Here is a 19342-nt window from a genome sequence, read left to right on the forward strand (position 1 = left end):
ATTTAAAATTGATTCTGGGAAAATGACTATCCATTAGGAACATGAGAACCACATCTTACCACTCTATATAGAAGAATCATTTTCAGATAGGTTAAAAATTCTAGCATTAAAATACTAGAAATACTAGAAAAAATTTTAGGAGGAACTTTCTATGACCCTGGGATAGAAGAAAACATCCCCCAAAACAAGATATCTAGAAGAAAAAAGAAAAGATAGGCAAGTTTGGCCACAAGAGAATAAGATGATGTTGAGAAGATGGCAAAAGTTCTGGAGTTGTAGGGGCGCCTGTGGGGGCTCAGACAGTTGAAACAGGCAGGTTTCAGCTCAGGTGTTGATCTCATGGGTGGTGGGATCGGGCCCCAGGTTGGGCTCCACACTCAGCAGGGAGTCTGCTTGAGAATTGGCTCCCTCTACTCCTCCCCCCGTGATGTGCATGCTCTCTCTCTAAAGTAAATAAATCAATCTTTAAATTTTTTTTTTAAGATTTTATTTATTTATTTGACAGAGAGAGAGGGAGCACAAGCAAGGGGAACAGCAGAGGGAGAGGGAGAAATAGACTCCCCACTGAGCAGGGAGCCCAATGCAGAGCTCAGTCCCAGGACCCTGGGATCATGACCTGAACAGAAGGCAGAGGCTTAACGACTAAGCCACCCAGGTGCCCCAATAAATCGATCTTTAAAACAAAAGTTCTGGAGCTGCATGGCATTGATGGTTGCACACCATTGTGAATGTCCTTAATGTCACTCAACTATATATACACTTAAAAATAGTTCAAATGGTAAAATTTATGTTATGTGTATTTTACCCTAATAAAAAAATAAAATAATGTTGGTTTCTTAATAAACGAAGAACAAAACCACTGGAAACAAAGGTAAAAGGCAAATAATTGGCAGGGAAATATCTGTTATGACAAATAAAGGACTACAGCCCTACTATTACAAAGACATTTCATGTGCTATGAAGAAAAAGGCACCATAGTGGGAAAATGGGCAAAAGATGTAAGCAGGTAATACACAGAAGAGGAAATATAAATGATCCAGAGACATGAAAAGACAATATCACCAGTAGTCAGAGAAGGGCAAATCAGAGGAAGAAGGTGAAGCGACTTGTTTTCCTAACAAACATTTCACGAATTGGTAACATTAAGTGTTGCCAAGGATACAGGGAAATAGATCTTCTCACACTTGGTTGGTTAGACTTTTGGAGAAAGTTACTAGCAGTATTTATTAAAACAACATACCCAGAAAACACAAGCCAAAGATCTGAGCAGACACATTACCTAAGAAGAGATACAGATGGGAAATAAACGTATGAAAAGATGATCAACATATTTTTTCACTAGGGAGCTGCAAATTCCAGAAACAATGAAATATCATTACATACCTATTAGGATAGCTAAGATCTAAAAACTGCCAGCCACACCAAATGCTGATGATGATACAGAGCAATGGGAACTCTCCTTCACTGCTAGTGGGAGTGTAAGACAGTGTGGCCACTCTTGAGACAGTCGGGCAATTTCTTATAAAGCTAAACATAGTTGTACCATATGATCCAGCAATCACGCTCCTAGGTGTTTACCCAAATGATCTGAAAATTTAGATCCACACAAAAACCTCCTCACGAATGTTTATAACAGCTGTATTGATAATGGCCAAAAATTCGAAGCATACAAATTATCTTCCTATAGACAAAAGGATACAAGCTCATGCTCCATCCATAGAATAGGATATTAGTGAAAAGAAGAAATAAGTTATCAAGCCATGAAAAGACATGTACAAAACTTAAATACATATTGTGAAGTCAAGGAAGCTAGTCTGAAAAGATGACATATTGTACAATTCCAATTATATGACATTCTGGAAAAAGCAAAACTATGGGGACAGTAAAAAGATCAGTGATTGCTAGGAATTCAGAGGACATGGGGGAAAACCCACATGTGAAACATGATTTTTAGGGCAATGAAATTATTCTGCCTGATGCTGTAATGGAGAATACATGACATTATGCATTTCTTAAAACCCACAGAATGTTACAGCACAAAGAGTGGACCTTAATGTAGGCAAATTAAAAAAAGAAAAAAAAAAAACATTTAGGAGGTTGGGGAATCCTCTGTGAGAAAGCAGAATGTGATAAAGTACCTGACCAGTACTTCTTAAAACTGTCATGGCCATTAAATACACAGAAAGTCTAAAATGGCCAAGGTTGGGGCTCCTGGATGGCTCAGTGGGTTAAAGCCTCTGCCTTCGGCTCAGGTCATGATCCCGGAGTTCTGGGATCGAGCCCCACATCGGGCTCTTTGCTCGGCGGAGAGCCTGCTTCCGTCTCTCTCTCTCTGCCTACTTGTGATCTCTGTCAAATAAATAAATAAAAATTTAAAAAAATAAAAATAAAAATAAAATGGCCAAGGCAAGAGAAGCCAAGGGACACTGACAACTAAACGTAATGTGGTGTCCTAGATGGGATCCTGGCACAGAAAAAGGACATTAGATAAAAACTAAGGAAATGTGAGTGAAGTGCTGACTTTAATTAATGATAACATGTCACACCGGTTCATTAGTTATAACAAACGTATCATACTTGTAAGATGCTAATCACAGGTGGAATTGGGTGCAGGGAATATGGGAATTCTCTGCACAATCTTCTCAACTTTTCTGTACATCTAAAACTGTTCTAAAAAATAAAGTGCACTGAAACACATACACAGTCCCCATCTTACCCAGCACACCACTTCCAGAAATATATCCTATATTAATAAAAGCACAGATCTACACAGTCTCTGGCATCTGATATGCAATTCATCAGGTCACACATTCATCATCGATCTGATGAATGTATTCTTCCCAATCTCTACCAGTAAGGAGGATCAAAAGCGGTTCACTTTTTGTGGAAAGGACAGCAGTCCACATTCAGCATCTTTTTTTTTTTTAAGATTTTATTTATTTATTTGCTAGAGATTACAAGTAGGCAGAGAGGCAGGCAGAGAGAGAGAGGAGGAAGCATGCTCCCTGCTGAGCAGAGAGCCCAATGCAGGGCTCGATCCCAGGACCCTAAGATCATGACCTGAGCCAAATGCAGAGGCTTTAACCCACTGAGCCACCCAGGTGCCCCAAACCAAAATAAATATTTTGAAGTTAGTTTCAGAGAGCTAGTTAATACATTACCTTGGGTGGAGGGATATTTTCATTATTTAAAAAGCTATTGAATTACTACCACCCTCTTCAGCCTAGAGGAAAATATTCTGCATCCCCCATGGTGTTGCCAAGGAATCATTCCTTAGCACTTGAAAAAAAAAAAAAGATTTTATTTATTTATTTGACAGAGATCACAAGTAGGCACAGAGGCAGAGAGAGAGAGAGAGAGGAGGAAGCAGGCTCCCCGGTGAGTAGAGAGCCCGATACAGGGGCTCAATCCCAGGACCTGGGATCAGGACTTGAACCAAAGGCAGAGGCTTAACCCACTGAGCCACCCAGGTGGCTTTTTTTTTTTTTTTTTAGCACTTTTGATAAAGGAAAGCCGTCTTCATCTCGTGTGTCCTCCAAATGCCAAGAATCCCACTGTAGACACCCTAGCTAATATTTTGTTTTGGAGACAACTAGAGAAGGAAAGAATGTGACATATGGAGTGGGAGAGTACCTGGGTGGAGAGGTGGAGAGGAGCCTGAAGTTTATTTATGGTAGGTTTCCTGTAGACAGCATGGATGGAACAGTATACCAGGCTGGTCCTCTGGCCACTGACCTAGGCTGAGATCCCTTCTGGGTTCCTCTCAAGACTCAGCACAGGCTAAGGATGTGCACAGTGGATGCTCCATTTGTTTTGTTGATTAATAAAGTATATGGAAAGTTCCAGAAAAGAAGCAATAGTACAAATTGTGGTCAAAATGAAAATTAACAATGGCAGAGCCAAAAATTAATGCATCAACGTACTGACAGTTACGAAATAAATTATTTGTTCAGTTTATATAGAAGTTGATAGCTTCCACTGGTGTAGAAGTCACTTTGCATTATTATTTTTTAAGATTTTATTTATTTATTTTACAGAGAGAGAAATCACAAGTAGGCAGAGAGGCAGGCAGAGAGAAAGAGGAGGAAGCAGGCTCCCTGCTGAGCAGAGAGCCTGATGCGGGACTTGATCCCAAGACCCTGAGATCATGACCTGAGCCGAAGGCAGAGGCTTTAACCCACTGAGCCACCCAGGCACCCCCACTTTGCATTATTTTAACAGAAAGAGGAATTAAGCTCCAATTTTTCAACCAGGCCAGTTTATAAAATTGTATTTTTACCACAGTGCTTTTTAAAGTTAATAAGTAATAAAGAAGGTTAATAATTAGCAAGAACATATGCCTATGAAAGCAAATTTGTGTCTAAGACATTGGTCCTCCCAAATGAAAGGGTGAATTAAAACAGTAAAAAAATTTAAAGAGAAATTAAATACAAGCCTGGTGCATTAAAAATTTTTTCCATTTGGTATGAAAAGTAGTTCCTTCTAGCAAGGTTTCATTATTTGATAATGACTATCTGTAACATGGGTTGTCCCCTTAAAATTTCCTTTGCTGAAAATACAAGTAATTTAAGTGGCCAAAAAAGTAATAGCACAATTATATTATTTTATCGATGTGCACTATTAAAACCACTTCCTTTCTCCTGCTCTGCGCTGTTTTATTTCTACAGTCTAAGGTGCAGGCAGGCTGGTGGGTAGGAGCACTGAGGACACTGACACATACTGGCATGTAGTTAATCTCCCTACGAACTCAGGGTCTCTATGAAGGTAATGAGCTGCCAGCCTGTTGATTTCTGCTTTTGTTTCTGAAGTATTTGTGTGGCGGCTTTATTACTTAGGGGTTCATTACACAGCAGAAATATAATCTTTCTGTATAAACAAGTTGTGAGCTAAGCCCTAAATTCTTATAATAGACAAACAAAAACAGCCCGTTACTATTTGCAGTCAGTATGTTATCTTGTAAAATTAAAATTAAACAGGTGTCCCTGTTGAACAAATCAGGAAGGAGGATAACAAGGGGGATTTGTTGGGTTTCTATCACTGTGGGCAAGGGAATGCTCTGCTTTGCCTTCCACACTATTGACAGCCAGTTCCCATGAACTCCCAACATCTATCTATGTATTAGTAATGAACCTCAAGGGGCCAGATCTGCCAGTCTGTAAGGAGAACATCTGCATATAGTGAAAGCTTTACAATCCAAAGGCCCAAAATGGAGTCTGTGGGCCAAGTATCATCGGCAGATGGGTTCTGTTTGGCCTGAACGGCCTTTGACATTTTAAAAAATTCATTGTCAACATTTTTAAAGTCACCTTTCATTCTCACTAAAAGGAACCAGGGCTCCTTGGGAAAATGGTTGATTCCAGAGCTGAGGCGGGATGAGCCTGGTAGACTTTGCTGTCACACATAGGAAAGAAGTACTCAAGGTGGGATGTCTGGGAGGATCGGTCGGTTAAGATTCTGCCTTTGTCTCTGTCACAGTCCCAGGATCCTGGGATCCAGCTCTGCACTGGGTTCCCTGCTGGGTAGGGAGCCTGCTTCTCCCTCTGCCTGCTACTTCCTGTGCTTGTGCTCTTTCTCTGTTTCTCTCTCTGACAAATAAATAAATAAATTCTTTAAAAAAAAAAAAGTACTCAAGGAACAGTAGTGTCTGTCAGAACAAAGGAGCAGGATAAAATGTGTGACCATTTGAGAATCAAAAAGAAGAATCACAACGATGGTTTGTAACAAGTTGAATTTTTTAAAAAGTCCACAAATTCTCTGTGATACTAAAGAGTGTGTATGAGGTGGGCACAGGTGGTATGTGAAGGAAAGTGGTTTTTTTTGTTTGTTTGTTTTCCCCTAACAGAAAAACCATAAGTAATGAATGTAGAAAGAATTTTGAAAATCACCATTTTACAAGAACTCTTCCTATAATTGATTCAAGCAAAGATCACTGGGTGAAAGTTGTTGGGACACAAGGTGGTCACACCATCTCAGCATATCTCCCCACAGATCACACACTAACTATAAAAAGGAAAATATTTCTTTACAATTGGGAAATCCAGAAGACCCATCTTGATCAAGAGATCAAAGCTGAGAGCAGCAACTAGAGGCCATGCTGACACTCTGTACCTCCTGCTAAGAACCAGTATGGCGGACACATCCTCACGCCTGCAGTGGAAACAACCACAGTCCGTGTGGAAGCACATTCTGAGGAACAACTGGCCTGCATGCTTCAAAATGCTGGTGTTAAAAGAGATTAAAGAGACATGACAATGAATTGCAGTGTGCGGTCAAGGGTTAGAACCTGGATTTAGATATACAGCTGTAGTTACGCTTACGGCCATAGCTGTAGTTGTAGTTATACAACCGTTACTGGGACATTATGAGAAACTTGAGCACAGCCCGTAGGTTAGATGACGGTATTGAGTCCTTGAGAAATCGTACTGTGGAAATCATATTGTGGTTACACAGAAGAATTCTAGCAAATTCATGATGCATACTTAAGGAAATGATTCAGCTGAGAAGGTATGGGGTGTGAGTGTGTGTGTGAGACAGAGAGAGACAGAGACAGAGACATGGAAAGGAAATGAAGCAGAATTTTCACAGCTGGTTAATGAATCCAGTGAAGGGTACGGAGGTATTCATTATATTATTCTTTCCACATCTGTATATTTTCTTTTTTTGCGTTTTCTTTCTTTCTTTCTTTCTTTTTTGTCAAAACAAAAAGTGGTAGGAAAAAAAAAACCAGATTTTACATAAAATTCTGATTTCTGGCTGTTTAAAAAAAGACTCAGAAAACCTAACACCATGGGCTTGTATTGTGTGGGCCGAGCCATGGCCACCTGCCCATCTGACAAGTTACGAAGTTTCCAGCCTGCCCCATGCCCACCTCCCCATCTAATCTCACACTCAGCCCACTTTCCTCCTTTAGGTCTCTATTGTGATCCCCACACACATTTGACTTTCTGATCTCATGTAAACCATAACTGAGCATGCCAGACATGGCTGTCACAATTTCTAGAAATATGTCACAAATCCATTTGGACAAGCCAATGAAATAATGCACTTGACCTAGAAATGGCACCTACACTAGCAACAGCAGGACTAAATTCTACAAAACGTCACAGAATTTTCCAGTGAGATTTTTAGTGAGCTGTGAAATATTATTCAATGAATACTGGGGAAATATTTCTTCAACTAATATTAGGGGAGCAGAAGCCCTTAAAAATTATGAACTCTCTAATCGGAGTCTAATGCTAGGGAGCATTTACATGATGCTCTGTTAGCATTCAGTGGAATGTGGCCCTGGGCACAGCAGCACATGGAATTAAGTACTTAATAAAGGCTTTGGGTACAGGGACCCTTGCCAGTTGTACCTGCCACAGCACCTTATCATCGCTGGGCTGCTAACTTGCCCAGCAGTATTTCTGGTCTGGTATTTTCTAGCAGTGAACCTCTTGGGACAGACTGCGTGAGGTGCTTGACACTCAATGCCTCTCTGTGGTACAAAATCCCACCTTTCTGTCTTCCCACCATGCATCTTTCTCGTCTTTCTCTCCTCGACTTTTTTTCTGACCCTTCACTTTCCTGCCCTTGCACCCGTTAAGGCTGCTTGACCACTGTGAGCTCTTGCTCCCCTCAGCAAAAAGTCAGCATAGCAACGCCAAACACAGACATAAATCAAGGGAGGTGGGCCAGGTTCCAGGCTGCACTGGAGTTGGAGTTGCCCAAGGTCACCCAACAGCTCTGAGCTGGATCAGAAACCACAATTCTTAACTGTGGGTCCTGTCCCCACACAGTAACAAAGCCCCAGGGCCTCACTGGAAGGTTAATGAAAGTGAGGAGATGATAGGGGGAATAAAGGGAACGCTCTGAATATTCTGTAGGTTATCAGTATTCATGATGGATTAAAATCAAATGAAAGCATGTTTCTGGCACACAAAATACACTCAATATTCTTACCTCCCCAACTCCTCATATTTATCCCCAAAGGATTCCTTTTATACATTTTTTTCCAGATCACCTCCCAATGAAATATATGTATGTACATAACATATGTATGCATGTATGTAATCTGTGCTTCAAGGTCACACTCCCTGCACCCATTCTCAAAAACCAATTTTCATCCTCTTGGGGGCGATAACATTCTCATTAAGAGGGCATGCATTGGGGGCGCCTGGGTGGCTCAGTGGGTTAGAGCCTCTGCCTTTGGCTCAGGTCATGATCCCAGGATCCTGGGATTGAGCCCTGCATCGGGCTCTCTGCTCAGCGGGGAGCCTGCTTCCTCCTCTCTCTCTGCCTCTGTGCCTACTTGTGATCTCTGTCAAATAAATAAATAAAATCTTTTTAAAAAATAAAAATAATCTACAGGGTTATAGAACCAGAGCTGGAAGGACCTGCTATTCCAGTAAAAATTGGCCCCTGAGGGTCCACAGAAGCCATGAGTCCCACAGCTAAGGCCCTGGCGGAAGGAGGGCAGGGCGAAGACTGAGGACGGTAACCGAGACTTCAGAGTGTGGTGTTGGGTGTAACTGGGTGATTACATGTGGGAGCAGCAATGTATGGTCGTGGGGACAGATAAAACTGGGTCTGCGTTCCAGTTTATTCACTAGAGGTCATTAACCATCCGAATCCATATGTAAGATGAGATAACAATACCCACTTCCTAAGGTTGTTATATTTTGTGCACCCTACATAATGATACTTTGTACCTTGCCCAAGTCTACTGGGTCACCAAATGGCAAGATGTGATTCCTTCTGCTTGCCTGTATCTTGTTTTCTTGTCTTCTGGAAGCAAGTTGTCATAGACAGTGTCCTAGTTGCTGCTTTCAGCCTTGACTGATGTTGGTCTAATCTATTCCTAAGGCCCCCACATCACCTGCCACGCTGCTGAATGTCTGCCTAGGTACCTCACAGTGGTGCTGTCCGGTACTTTACCTCGACTCCTCTGGGAGCATCTATTTTTCCTACCACAGCTGTTGGCATTCTCTGTTTCCTCCTCCAAGTGTTCTGTCATTTTCATTCAGCAGAGAGGGGATCAGCATCATAAATTTGGTATACAATGATTCTGGGTTGGTCGGGTCACATTTGTTTTGAAACACATGGCCTTTTTCTTGTTGGACATACAGATAGTCCCCAGGAGTTGGGCTGGGTTCAGTTAAGCCTCCTGCTTTATGAGCAGCCAGAACTCACGTCCCACTGTAGGCCCTGTGATGACTCTGGCCTTTCAAGCCAGACTTCCTGATGTAAGGGGATTTTCTTGCAGGGATCTTGTTTCTCTGTGTAATCTAGCTTGTATTGCATCTGCTCCACTTCCCATCCAAAATACCTTTACATGCTTGAACCCTAGTTATAGAAAGGGGTTGTATTTTTCCTCTAGGGTTCATGGGCCACAGGCAAATCAGGCAATATTACACACCCAGGCGGAACAAGTTCTTCTGCACCACAACTTGGAGAGAACTGTGGGTCCTGTTACATAAAGATTAAGGAGAGTGTATATGAAGAACCTAGCAACATTCCAAATAAAATAAAATAATTCCTTATCTCCTAGCTGGTCCATGAATTGGTCTTTTATTACACTATTATAGCTATTTGTGGCCACGGTCCATGTTGATAACTCAAAGTCATGGCTCCAGGAATTCTCTCCCTTCAAAAGTACCAAGTTTTCTCTCTACTGGATTGATACCATTAGCACACAAATCTACTTCTTCTCCCATATTAAAAACAACTAAGAAACTCTCTCTGGATCCCACATCCTTCCATGTCTGTTTCCTTCTACAATCAAAATACTCAAGAGTTGCCAGTATCACCGTCTCCTCTCTGCTCTTCTCACTCTCTCTCGAATCCTCTCTGACGAAGCTTTCATTCCCACCACTGCACCTAACAGCCCTTGTCAAGATCTCAAATGACCCTCACATCTTCAAAGTCAATGGCCACTCCTAAGTCTGTACTAATCATGACCTTTGACACTGCTGACCATCCCCTTACTCTTTTTTTTTTAAGTTTTTATTTGAATTACAGGTAACGTACAGTGTAATAATAGTCTCAGATATATAATTTAGTGATTCTACATTTCCATACAACATCCAGTGCTCATCACAACAAGTGTCCTCCTTAATTCCCATGACCTATTTCACCCATCCCCTCACCCACCTCTCCTCTAGCAACACTCAGTTTGTTCTCTAGAATTAGAAAAGTCTTTCTTGGTTTGCTGCTTTTTCTCCCGCATGATAATTTGTTTTGTTTCTTAAATTCCACATATGAGTGAAATCATATGGTATTTGTCTTTCTCGGACTGGCTGATTTTGCTTAGCATATTTTCTAGTTCCATCCATATTGTTGCAAATGGCAAGATCTCACTCTGACCATTCTCTCGTTCTTGAGATATTTTCTTCTCTAAGCTTTTAAGAACATTGTTCCTGGGATTTTCCTACCTCCAGGATCACCCCCTTTTCCTTCTTCTTGCCTGCGTCCTCCTCACCTTACTGACCTCCAAATCCAAATGCTGGAGGGCAGTCTTTGGTACTGGTTTCTCCATTCCCCAGGACAACCCAGTCTCGGTGACCTTAAATGCCACTGCTAAGCTGATGTCTCCCAATTTTATTTCTCCAATCTGGATTTTCTCCCAAATGCCAGATTTGTGTACTTAAATGCCTACATCATGGTCTCAGATATGCCTCTCAAACTTATCATAACCAAAACAGAATTCTTTTTTTTTTTTAAAGATTTTTTTTTTTAAGATTTTATTTATTTATTTGCCAGAGACAGAGGGAGAGAGAGCGAGCGAGCACAGGCAGACAGAGGCAGGCAGAGGCAGAGGGAGAAGCAGGCTCCCTGCCGAGCAAGGAGCCCGATGTGGGACTCGATCCCAGGACGCTGGGATCATGAACTGAGCCGAAGGCAGCTGCTTAACCAACTGAGCCACCCAGGCGTCCCCAAAACAGAATTCTTGATTTCCTTTCCGCCAGATGGGTACCAAGGTCTCCCCATCCCAGTGAATGATCTGATCCCTGTTCTTCTAGTTACTCAAGTCCTGAACTCTGGGGTCATTCTTGATTCTTCCTCCCACCATCAGATTCCTCTATACTACTCTCTCAGAATAAATCTTATACCTGACCACCTCCACCGTTACCACTCTGACCCAAACCCCATCACCTCATCCCTGGGTTATTCTAATCGTCTTCTAACCGATCTTCTTGCCCATGGAGCTGGAGTAACAAACAGCTGGAGGGATCCTTCTAAGAATGTATGTCATGCCAAGGCACCCCTCTGCTCCAAATCTTCTGTTGGTTCCCATCTCACTCACAGTAAAAGCCATGGTTCCTGCTGAGGCCCAGAAGGCCCTTGTGTCTGACCTCTCATCCCTCTAACATCATCTCCTCTGACCCTTGCCCTTGCTTACTGTGCTGTAGATGTCCTGTTCTCTTTGCTCCTCCTAGAACACACCATAACATGCCTGAAAACAACACTGAGTCTTGCCTGTGGCCTTTGTACTCACTATTCCCTCTGCTTGGAATCACCATCTCTTCTCACTTGCTGCTGGTATCTCTTCAAATGTCATTCATCAGAAAGGCTTTTCCTGACCCTGCTCTATGAAAAAAGCAAGGCTCTTCATCATTTCTTTACCCCTTTATCCTGCTTTATATTTCACCACTTGACATAAATTATTTGTCTACTATGAGTCTCTCCCAGAACAGTGCCTGCTACATACAGGAGTTCTATAAACTCAGATGAACACATGCCAGCACACTGATGCGCAGGTGTCTCAGCAAAAATGATGACTGAAAATACTGCATTCTTTCTGTTTTCCCACATTGGAAAGTAAGTTTGAGAAAGGACAGGACAATTGCTTTGAGCTCAGTATTACAGTATAATTTTATTACTGTCGCTAAATGATACTTAATTTAGAGTATGTCTTAGAGTATGAGCTGACTGTTGATACTTATTGCAAATGCTTATATTTTTAAAAGCCTAACTGTGTAACTGGGAAAAACCAAATTCAGAATTAAACATTAAAAGGGCAAGTGCAATAGGACCTCTTGAACAGTGAATTACATTTTGTTTAAAGAGCAGTTTACTAGGGGAACCTGGGTGGCACATCAGTTGAGCATCTGACTTTTGGTTTGGGCTCAGGTGGTGATCTCAGGGTCCTGGGATCGAGCTCAGTTTCGGGCTCCATGCTTAGTGTGGAGTTTGCTTGGGATTCTCTCCCTCTCCCCCTGCCCCCGACACTCTCTCTAAAAATAAATAAATAAATCTTTTAAAAAGGCAGTTTATTAGTACAAACACTAAACCTGTCTCATAAAAATACCACACTTTTTTTTCCAAAATGGCACAAAATCATGTTATTTGAAAAGTTTCAAATTTTCAGAAAAAAATGTTTTCTAAAACTATTAGCAAAACTGGTTTCTTGATAATAATTATCATCCTCAAAAGCGCTTACCAATGGATGGTTACAGCCTCATGTATGCTCCCACACTGAGAATGGGAAACATTGTAGGTATGCTACCCTGAAAATTATGCAATTGACTGCTAGAATATTTGTTCCCACAATCTTATCCGCTTCAGAGGAAATGACTGGAATTTTTTTTTTTTAAAGATTCTATTTATTTATTTGACAGATCACAAGTAGGCAGAGAGGCAGTCATGGGGTGCCTGGGTGGCTCTGTGGTTTAAACCTCTGCCTTTTGCTCAGGTCATGATCCCAGGGTCCTGGGATCGAGCCCCACATCGGGCTCTCTGACCCTTGGAGAGCCTGCTTCCTCCTCCCTCTCTCTGCCTGCCTCTCTGCCTACTTGTGATCTCTGTCTGTCAAATTAATATATAAAATCTTAAAAAAAAAAAAACCAACCAAACAAAAAACCTTGGCTGGCTTCTTTCTTTTCAGGAGAAAGACAAACTCCTTGGCCAGACATTCAAATCCTTCTACACCTGATCTTCATCTATGTGTCTTGCTTGCCTTATCATAATAGGAGCAGCCGGGGCTCAGCCCTTGCCAGTCCTCACCTCTCTGGCTAAGGTTATTGAGGCAATCTTCACCTTCAATCCTCCTAGTTCCTGGTTCCTAACCTCAGCAGGGGTCATTAAAAGCATAGCTCTGCAAGAGGTGTGCAAGGAAAGTATTAGGAACTCAAACTCACTGAGCTGCAAACTTCCCTTGGGCGCACAGAGCTGTGCTTGGCTCACAGTTTTGGCACAGGCCCTAAAACACTTGCTTAGATGTCACCAGTTTTTTCCTGTTTGGGAGACTATAGTATGTCCCCTGGAGTCAACCTCCAGACCCAAAAGGCCACCTGGTACCAAGGTTTAGCTTTGTGCAAAATAGACCTCTACTCCAGGAAATTCCTCCCACCTCCTTCTACTGAGCCCTGGCTTTCTTTCCTTTCCTTCTCCTCCTGGCCTGGTAGCACCCAGCAGGCAATCCTGGCTAAAATTTTAGGGTTATAACCTGTGTTCCCTCCATATACTGCTTTCTACGTATGCACCTTTTCTTAGGAGAGACTCTCTGTCCTGAATGCCTTATTTCTCATTTTATGCCTCCCTAAACACTTCAAAGTCTAGTTCAAACATGCCTCTAAACACGTTATTTAGAGGATTCTTGCCAGGCCTGGAGACACAAGGTAAATGACACAGACCCTGCTTATTAGGAACCCAGTTGATCAGGAATGAGAGCCAAGGGGAAATTTATCTTGGTTCCCATCCATGGTTAAGCATCTGAAACACAGCGTGTACCATTTCATATAAACATTGTTTTAGGGGCACCTGGGTTGCCCAGTTGGTTTAGGGTCTGACCCTGAGTTTCAGCTCAGGTCCTGACCTTAGCATCCTACCACTGAGTTCTGGGTCAGACTCCACACTCAGAAGGGAGTGTGCTTGACATTCTCTCTCTCCCTCTGTCCCTACCCCCTCACCCCACCCCACCCCCGGCTCGAGTGTTCTATCTTCCTCTCTCTCTAATAAACTAACCCCCCCCCAAAAAACAGAAAAAAATTGTTTTAGGCACAAGGAGGCTCTACGCATATTTACTGAATAATTAAATGGAGAAAATGTGACTTCATTCAAGAAATTTCCAATTCACCATTTCAGCAAATATTTAAGTACCTGTTTTGTGTTGGGGATATCACAGAATGCTGAAAAGTTAGGGCTTTGAAGAATGGACTCTATCCATAATCTAGTCCCTTCACCTCATATAGATCGGGAGGGTCTACATCTGTGCACTTGATTTGAAGAATGGGGTGCTCTGTGCTTCAAAATCAGGTTCCTGTACACACAACCCTTTCCCTCAGGTAGCATCAATATTCGGTTATTTAAGAGAACACATCTGACTTCCTAATTTATTGGCAACAACCACTCTTGCTAAGAGTTTATTTTGTTAACCATTTTTTTTTTTTCAATTTACAGTAACATGTGCTGGAGGCCTACTAAGCACTTAGTAATTTGTACAGAAAAACAGAGGTCCCCATCCTGGAGGAACTCAGTTAACACAGGGAGCTACATTTGGAAACCCAGTATTGTGCATTCACAGGTGATCTTCGGAATTAGAAAGACTATGTCTCCACCAGAAACAGATTGTCTTTTCTTTGGAGTAAAAGAGTCCTTCGAAACTCAGTTATCACCTTCTCCTCTAGGGAGAACCTGAGAAAGTGGAAAACACCCATCAGCCCAAAAGAAAGGGGGAGAACCTGTCCCCATAGGGTCCCCAGGCCATGGGATGGGCAAATACCGCTGGTCTTACCCCTTCCCAGGGAGGCCCTCTTGGGGTGTGGGTTTTGGGAACCTTGGAAGTGTCTTCTCAGAGCAGATAAGATCTTGCTGGTAAAGAACACCCCAAACAGAAAGAGAGAGGTTTCCTATGATCCCTCCATTTAAATTTACCCAAAGCCTGCTAATTCACATTCAGTTTCCTTATCCAGAGATAACACCACACATTCAAGCCATGGGGAAGAGAGATGTGTAGAGAGGCTTGGAGAAAATAGAAAGAAAGGGATAAGAGAAAATCCCCTGGATGTTCCTCTCACTTCCCACTTGGTAGCTCATTCCTTGTCACAGAGTTGGTTACACAAGTCCAAACACTAAGGCCCTAACTATATGAAACCAAGTTAACCCCACTGTGCTCATTACATGCCGCACTCTATGTTGGGATTTGGGTTTCATCCCACAGAAATTCAGAAAAGCAGCCTTTTTCTACTATAGTTACATACTACTCTCAGCATGTAACAAACACCCTTTTCTACCGCTCTGATTTCACCGTCTTCTACGGTTAACAAACATTTTAAAAGTGATCATTTCACTTCTTTTTTTTTTTTTAAGATTTTATTTATTTATTTGACAGAGATCACAAGCAGGCAGAAAGGCAGGCAGAGAGAGAGGAGAGAGGAGGAAACAGGCTCACCACCAAGCAGAGAGCCCTATGTGGGGCTCGACCCACCCTGGGGTCCTGACCTGAGCCGAAGGCAGAGGCTTTAACCCACTGACCCCGATCATTTCACTTCTTTAAGAAGAATCTTTTTTCTAGAGAAAGGACATTATGATGTTCAGCAGCAGATACATGTGAGGTATAAAGAAAACCTGTCAGCTAGCTTCCTAGCAGTTTGAGAACAGGTGAATGATTAATTCTCTTAATGGGCTGAGAATGTCAGCAGAACATGGCCTGGAAGTTTACAACTCATGAATGCCAGCAAACTGAAGTTGATGGCTCTTGAAGAACCAGGTCTAGAGTGGACATGGGGGAGAGGAAGAAAAATGAAACACCCACAGCATCTCCAAAAGTGAATCTCCCCCTTTCCCTGCACAGGTGTCCCCCCACCCAAGTAACTGGCAACTTGTACATAGACGTCCCACTTGTGTCCCTGAGGACAAATGTCCTTGGAGGAAGGAGATGTTACTGCCTCTTAACACATTTATTAAACATAACACGACTCCCTTTAATTTTTGGACCCTGAAAATTCATTTTAAAGAATCCGTTTACCTTGAGCATGCGGATTTCTCGAAGGGCGATTTTCTTTATGACAGGGTCATCTTCTGATTCCAGAAATCTCTTGATGGCTACAATCTGACCCGTGTCCCTGTTTCTGCATTTGAAAACAACTCCATAGGATCCTTCGCCAATTTTCCCAATTTTTTCATACTTCTCCATCATAAAGGAATAAATCTTAAAACGGATCTTCACATAGTTTGAAAATGTCACACATAGACTACTGGCTCGAACAGACTGAACTAGAGCCCCACTCAACGATGGCTCTTCGTCAACCACCTGGAACAGAAGGGCACTTGTTAACCAGTTAGGAATCGACCCATGTCCTTAAAGCTCGCCCCTCAGCAAGGGCAACGAGATCCGGGATGACAGTCTAGAGCTCGGTGCCCTCGGTAACCCAATTCTAAGCGCCGGGTATACATCCTGCGAGTTAAAATGCAACCCGTCATCCTAAAACGAACCGAGCTGTAAGATAATCTATCTTGTTTAATGTTCTAGTTCATCCGATCTAAGACACATGAGCCGCCTCAGGGCTTCCCCGGTTCTCATTTCGGGTCTCATTTCCCTCGGGCACGGTGACACTAGCCGAAACCCCATGTGCGGGAGCCTGACGCCTCCCGGGTGGGCCTCGCCGGGGAGGAGGGGGGGGCAGGGATGTGCCGTCCAGCCGCCCCCTCCCCCCGCCGCGGGGCCCCGCCCCCCCCGGCGCCCTCCCCCCAACCCGGCCCGCGCTGCGCAGCCTCGAGCCGCGCCACGTGGCGCCCAGACCCGCCGTCCTGGCCCGCGCGCCTTCCCCGCCCGGGACTCACGGCGCCGCGGCTACCGGGCCTGGCCCTGCTCCCGCCTCGCCGTCTCTCTCGCGGCTGTACCCGCCGCCGCCCGGGCTGCAATCCCTATGGGAACGGGCCCCCGCCCCCGGCTGGCCTGGGCGGGGCCACCGCGCCCCGGCGGCGGGGAAGGGCCCTGGTGGGCGGCCCTGGGTGCCCGGCACCCGCGCGTCTCTCCGGCGGGTGGAGGAGACTTGCAGGACTGCGGACTCCAGCAGGTCGTAAAAAACGCAGCTCGAGCGGAGTCGGCTGGAAGACGCCTGCGCCGGGAGCACCCCTCCCGACACCCCCCATGTGGTCTGAACTTCACGGGCAGGGCCGGTCCCGCACGGTCTGAGAACAGATTACTTCCCCCGTACTGGGTTACTTTGCTGGGTTACAAACGCCTTGAGGACAGCTTTTGTGTCTGCCCCGATCAGTACTGTAGCATCCCGCCAACCAGTGATGAATGAATGAAAGACAGGGGGCGGGGGAGAGGGAGTAGGAGGTACGAAGACTGAAACTGGTTAAAGTCAGCGCTTCCCTCCATTAGCCTGGCGGTCTGTCATCATCGAATTCTATGCAGCTGGCCTTTCTGATGTGGCAGACGCAGATGGACAGAGCCCAGCTTGGTTTAGGTATTTTTCTTTTAAGTAATCCCCAGGTCAAAGGTGGGACTGAAACTCGGGACCCTGAGGTGAAGTGTCCTATGCTCTACCGACCAAGCCAACCGGGTGTCCCTGTTTTAGGTTCCATATTCCCATCCTTCTCCCAGATGGCTCCTGTTTACTCAAGTCTGAGCACAATCGTGGGAAGTTCATGGACTTGGGGAAAGAATGAAATAGTTTGCTACTAGGCAGACTGCCTCAGTCAGTACTTCATCATCTAGTGCATTCCATACGCCCAGAACTGAGCTGGGTGTTTGCCCTGGAAGTGATACCTGAGGAGAGAAAAATGTCATACCGTCTGTAAACGGGGACCGTCTATAAAACGGGGACCAATCCTGCACCAAGCAGCATGCCACTGAAGGTAAATCTGGATAGGGTTCAGGAAGGAGCTGGGGAGAGAGGAATGGGTGGCTTCCCGGACCAGGGAGTAGCACATAGATGGGGGTCCAGGGATGAGGTACAGGTGGTCTGTGAACCTCCTAGAAATTGTTTGCAAATGGCAACCACTGGTGTGTTTTCTGTCTCAATAGCTTTGCCTTTTCCAAGATGTCATATAAACTTGAGACTAACTAAACTTCTTTTACTTAACATGCATTTTAGATTCACCCATGTAGTTGTGTATGTCCATAGTTCGTTCTTTTTTATTGCTGAGTGGTATTCCATTATATGGATAAACCAGACTTTGTTTATGTATTTCCAGCTGAAGAACATTTGAGTTGTTTCTAGTCTTGGTGATTATAAATCAAGCCACTATAAACATTCATGCATGGTCTTTTGTGTGAACATATGTTTTCCTTTCTCTTGGGAAAATAATACTTAGGAGGAGTACTGCTGGGTCACAGGATAAGTACATGTTATTGTAAGTAATTGCCAAATTGTTTTCCAAAGTGACTATGCCATTTTACGTTTCTGCCAGCAATGTTCCAATTACTCTGCATCTTTGCCAACACTCCTATTCATGTCTTTTGGTTTTAGCCATTCTAATAGGTAATTGTCTCTTGTGGTTTTAATTTGCATTTTCTTAATAACTAATGCTGAGCAGTTTTTCGTATGCTTATTTACCTTCTGGATGTTTTCTCACAAGTTCTAGCTTTTTGTAAATTCCTTGGGATTTTCTATGTAGGCAGTCACGTCACCAGCAAACATGGATAGGTTTAGTTCTTCCTAACTGGTATACCTTTTCTTTTTCTTGCCATCCTGCACTTGATAGGTCCTCCCATGTGACATCAAACAGGAATGGTGAGAGCAGACATTTCTGTGACTGATCTTAGGAGGTAAGTACCCGAGCATGATTTTTCTTATTTAGTCTGTTGATACAGTGAATTGCATTCATAGATTTTAAAATGTTGAGGGGCACCTGGGTGGCTCATTCAGTTAAGTGTCTGATTTTGGCTCAGGTCATGATCTCGGAGGCTGTAAGACTGAGTTGGTCTCATTGCTCAGCAGGGAGTCTGCTTCTCTCTCTCCCTCTGCCCCTCTCCCTTCTCATGTTCTCTCTCTCTCTCTGTCAAATAAATAAATAAAATATCAAAAACAAAACAAAACAGGGGCAGGTGGCTCAGTCCTTTAAGTGTCTGCTTTCAGCTCAGGTCATGATCCCAGGGTCCTGGATTCCCCATGTCTGGCTCTTTGCTCAGCAGAGAGCCTGCTTCTTCCTCTGCTTGTCCCTCCCTCTGTTTGTGCGCACTCTCTCTGAGTGTGTCAAATAAATAAATAAAATCTTTGCAAATAAATAAATAAAAATGTTAAAGCTTGCATTCCTGGGATAATCCCAACTTGGTTATGGTGTTCTATTATTTCGATATGTTGCTGGAGTCAATTAGTCACATTTTATTGAGGATTTTTGCATTAATATTTTTCAGAGATATTGATGTATGGTTTTCCTTAATGTCTTTGTCTAGTTTTGGTGTCAGGAT

General features: G+C 43.5%; 1 protein-coding gene across 1 annotated transcript in view; it reads right to left on the reverse strand.

The window, feature by feature from the left end:
- Positions 1-16843, reverse strand: part of CDKL1 (cyclin dependent kinase like 1) — a 52164-nt gene extending 35321 nt beyond the window's left edge. The window contains exons 1-2 of the mRNA XM_059373157.1: positions 16762-16843; positions 15947-16231 (exon numbers count right to left, since the gene is read on the reverse strand). Coding sequence (XP_059229140.1) covers positions 15947-16117 — 171 coding nt within the window. The 5' untranslated portion in view covers positions 16118-16231; positions 16762-16843. The remainder of the gene's footprint in view (positions 1-15946; positions 16232-16761) is intronic.
- Positions 16844-19342: the final 2499 nt, after the last annotated feature.

The sequence above is a fragment of the Mustela nigripes genome, chromosome 13 (genome assembly GCF_022355385.1).
Source record: "Mustela nigripes isolate SB6536 chromosome 13, MUSNIG.SB6536, whole genome shotgun sequence".
Classification (NCBI taxonomy): Eukaryota; Metazoa; Chordata; class Mammalia; order Carnivora; family Mustelidae; genus Mustela; species Mustela nigripes.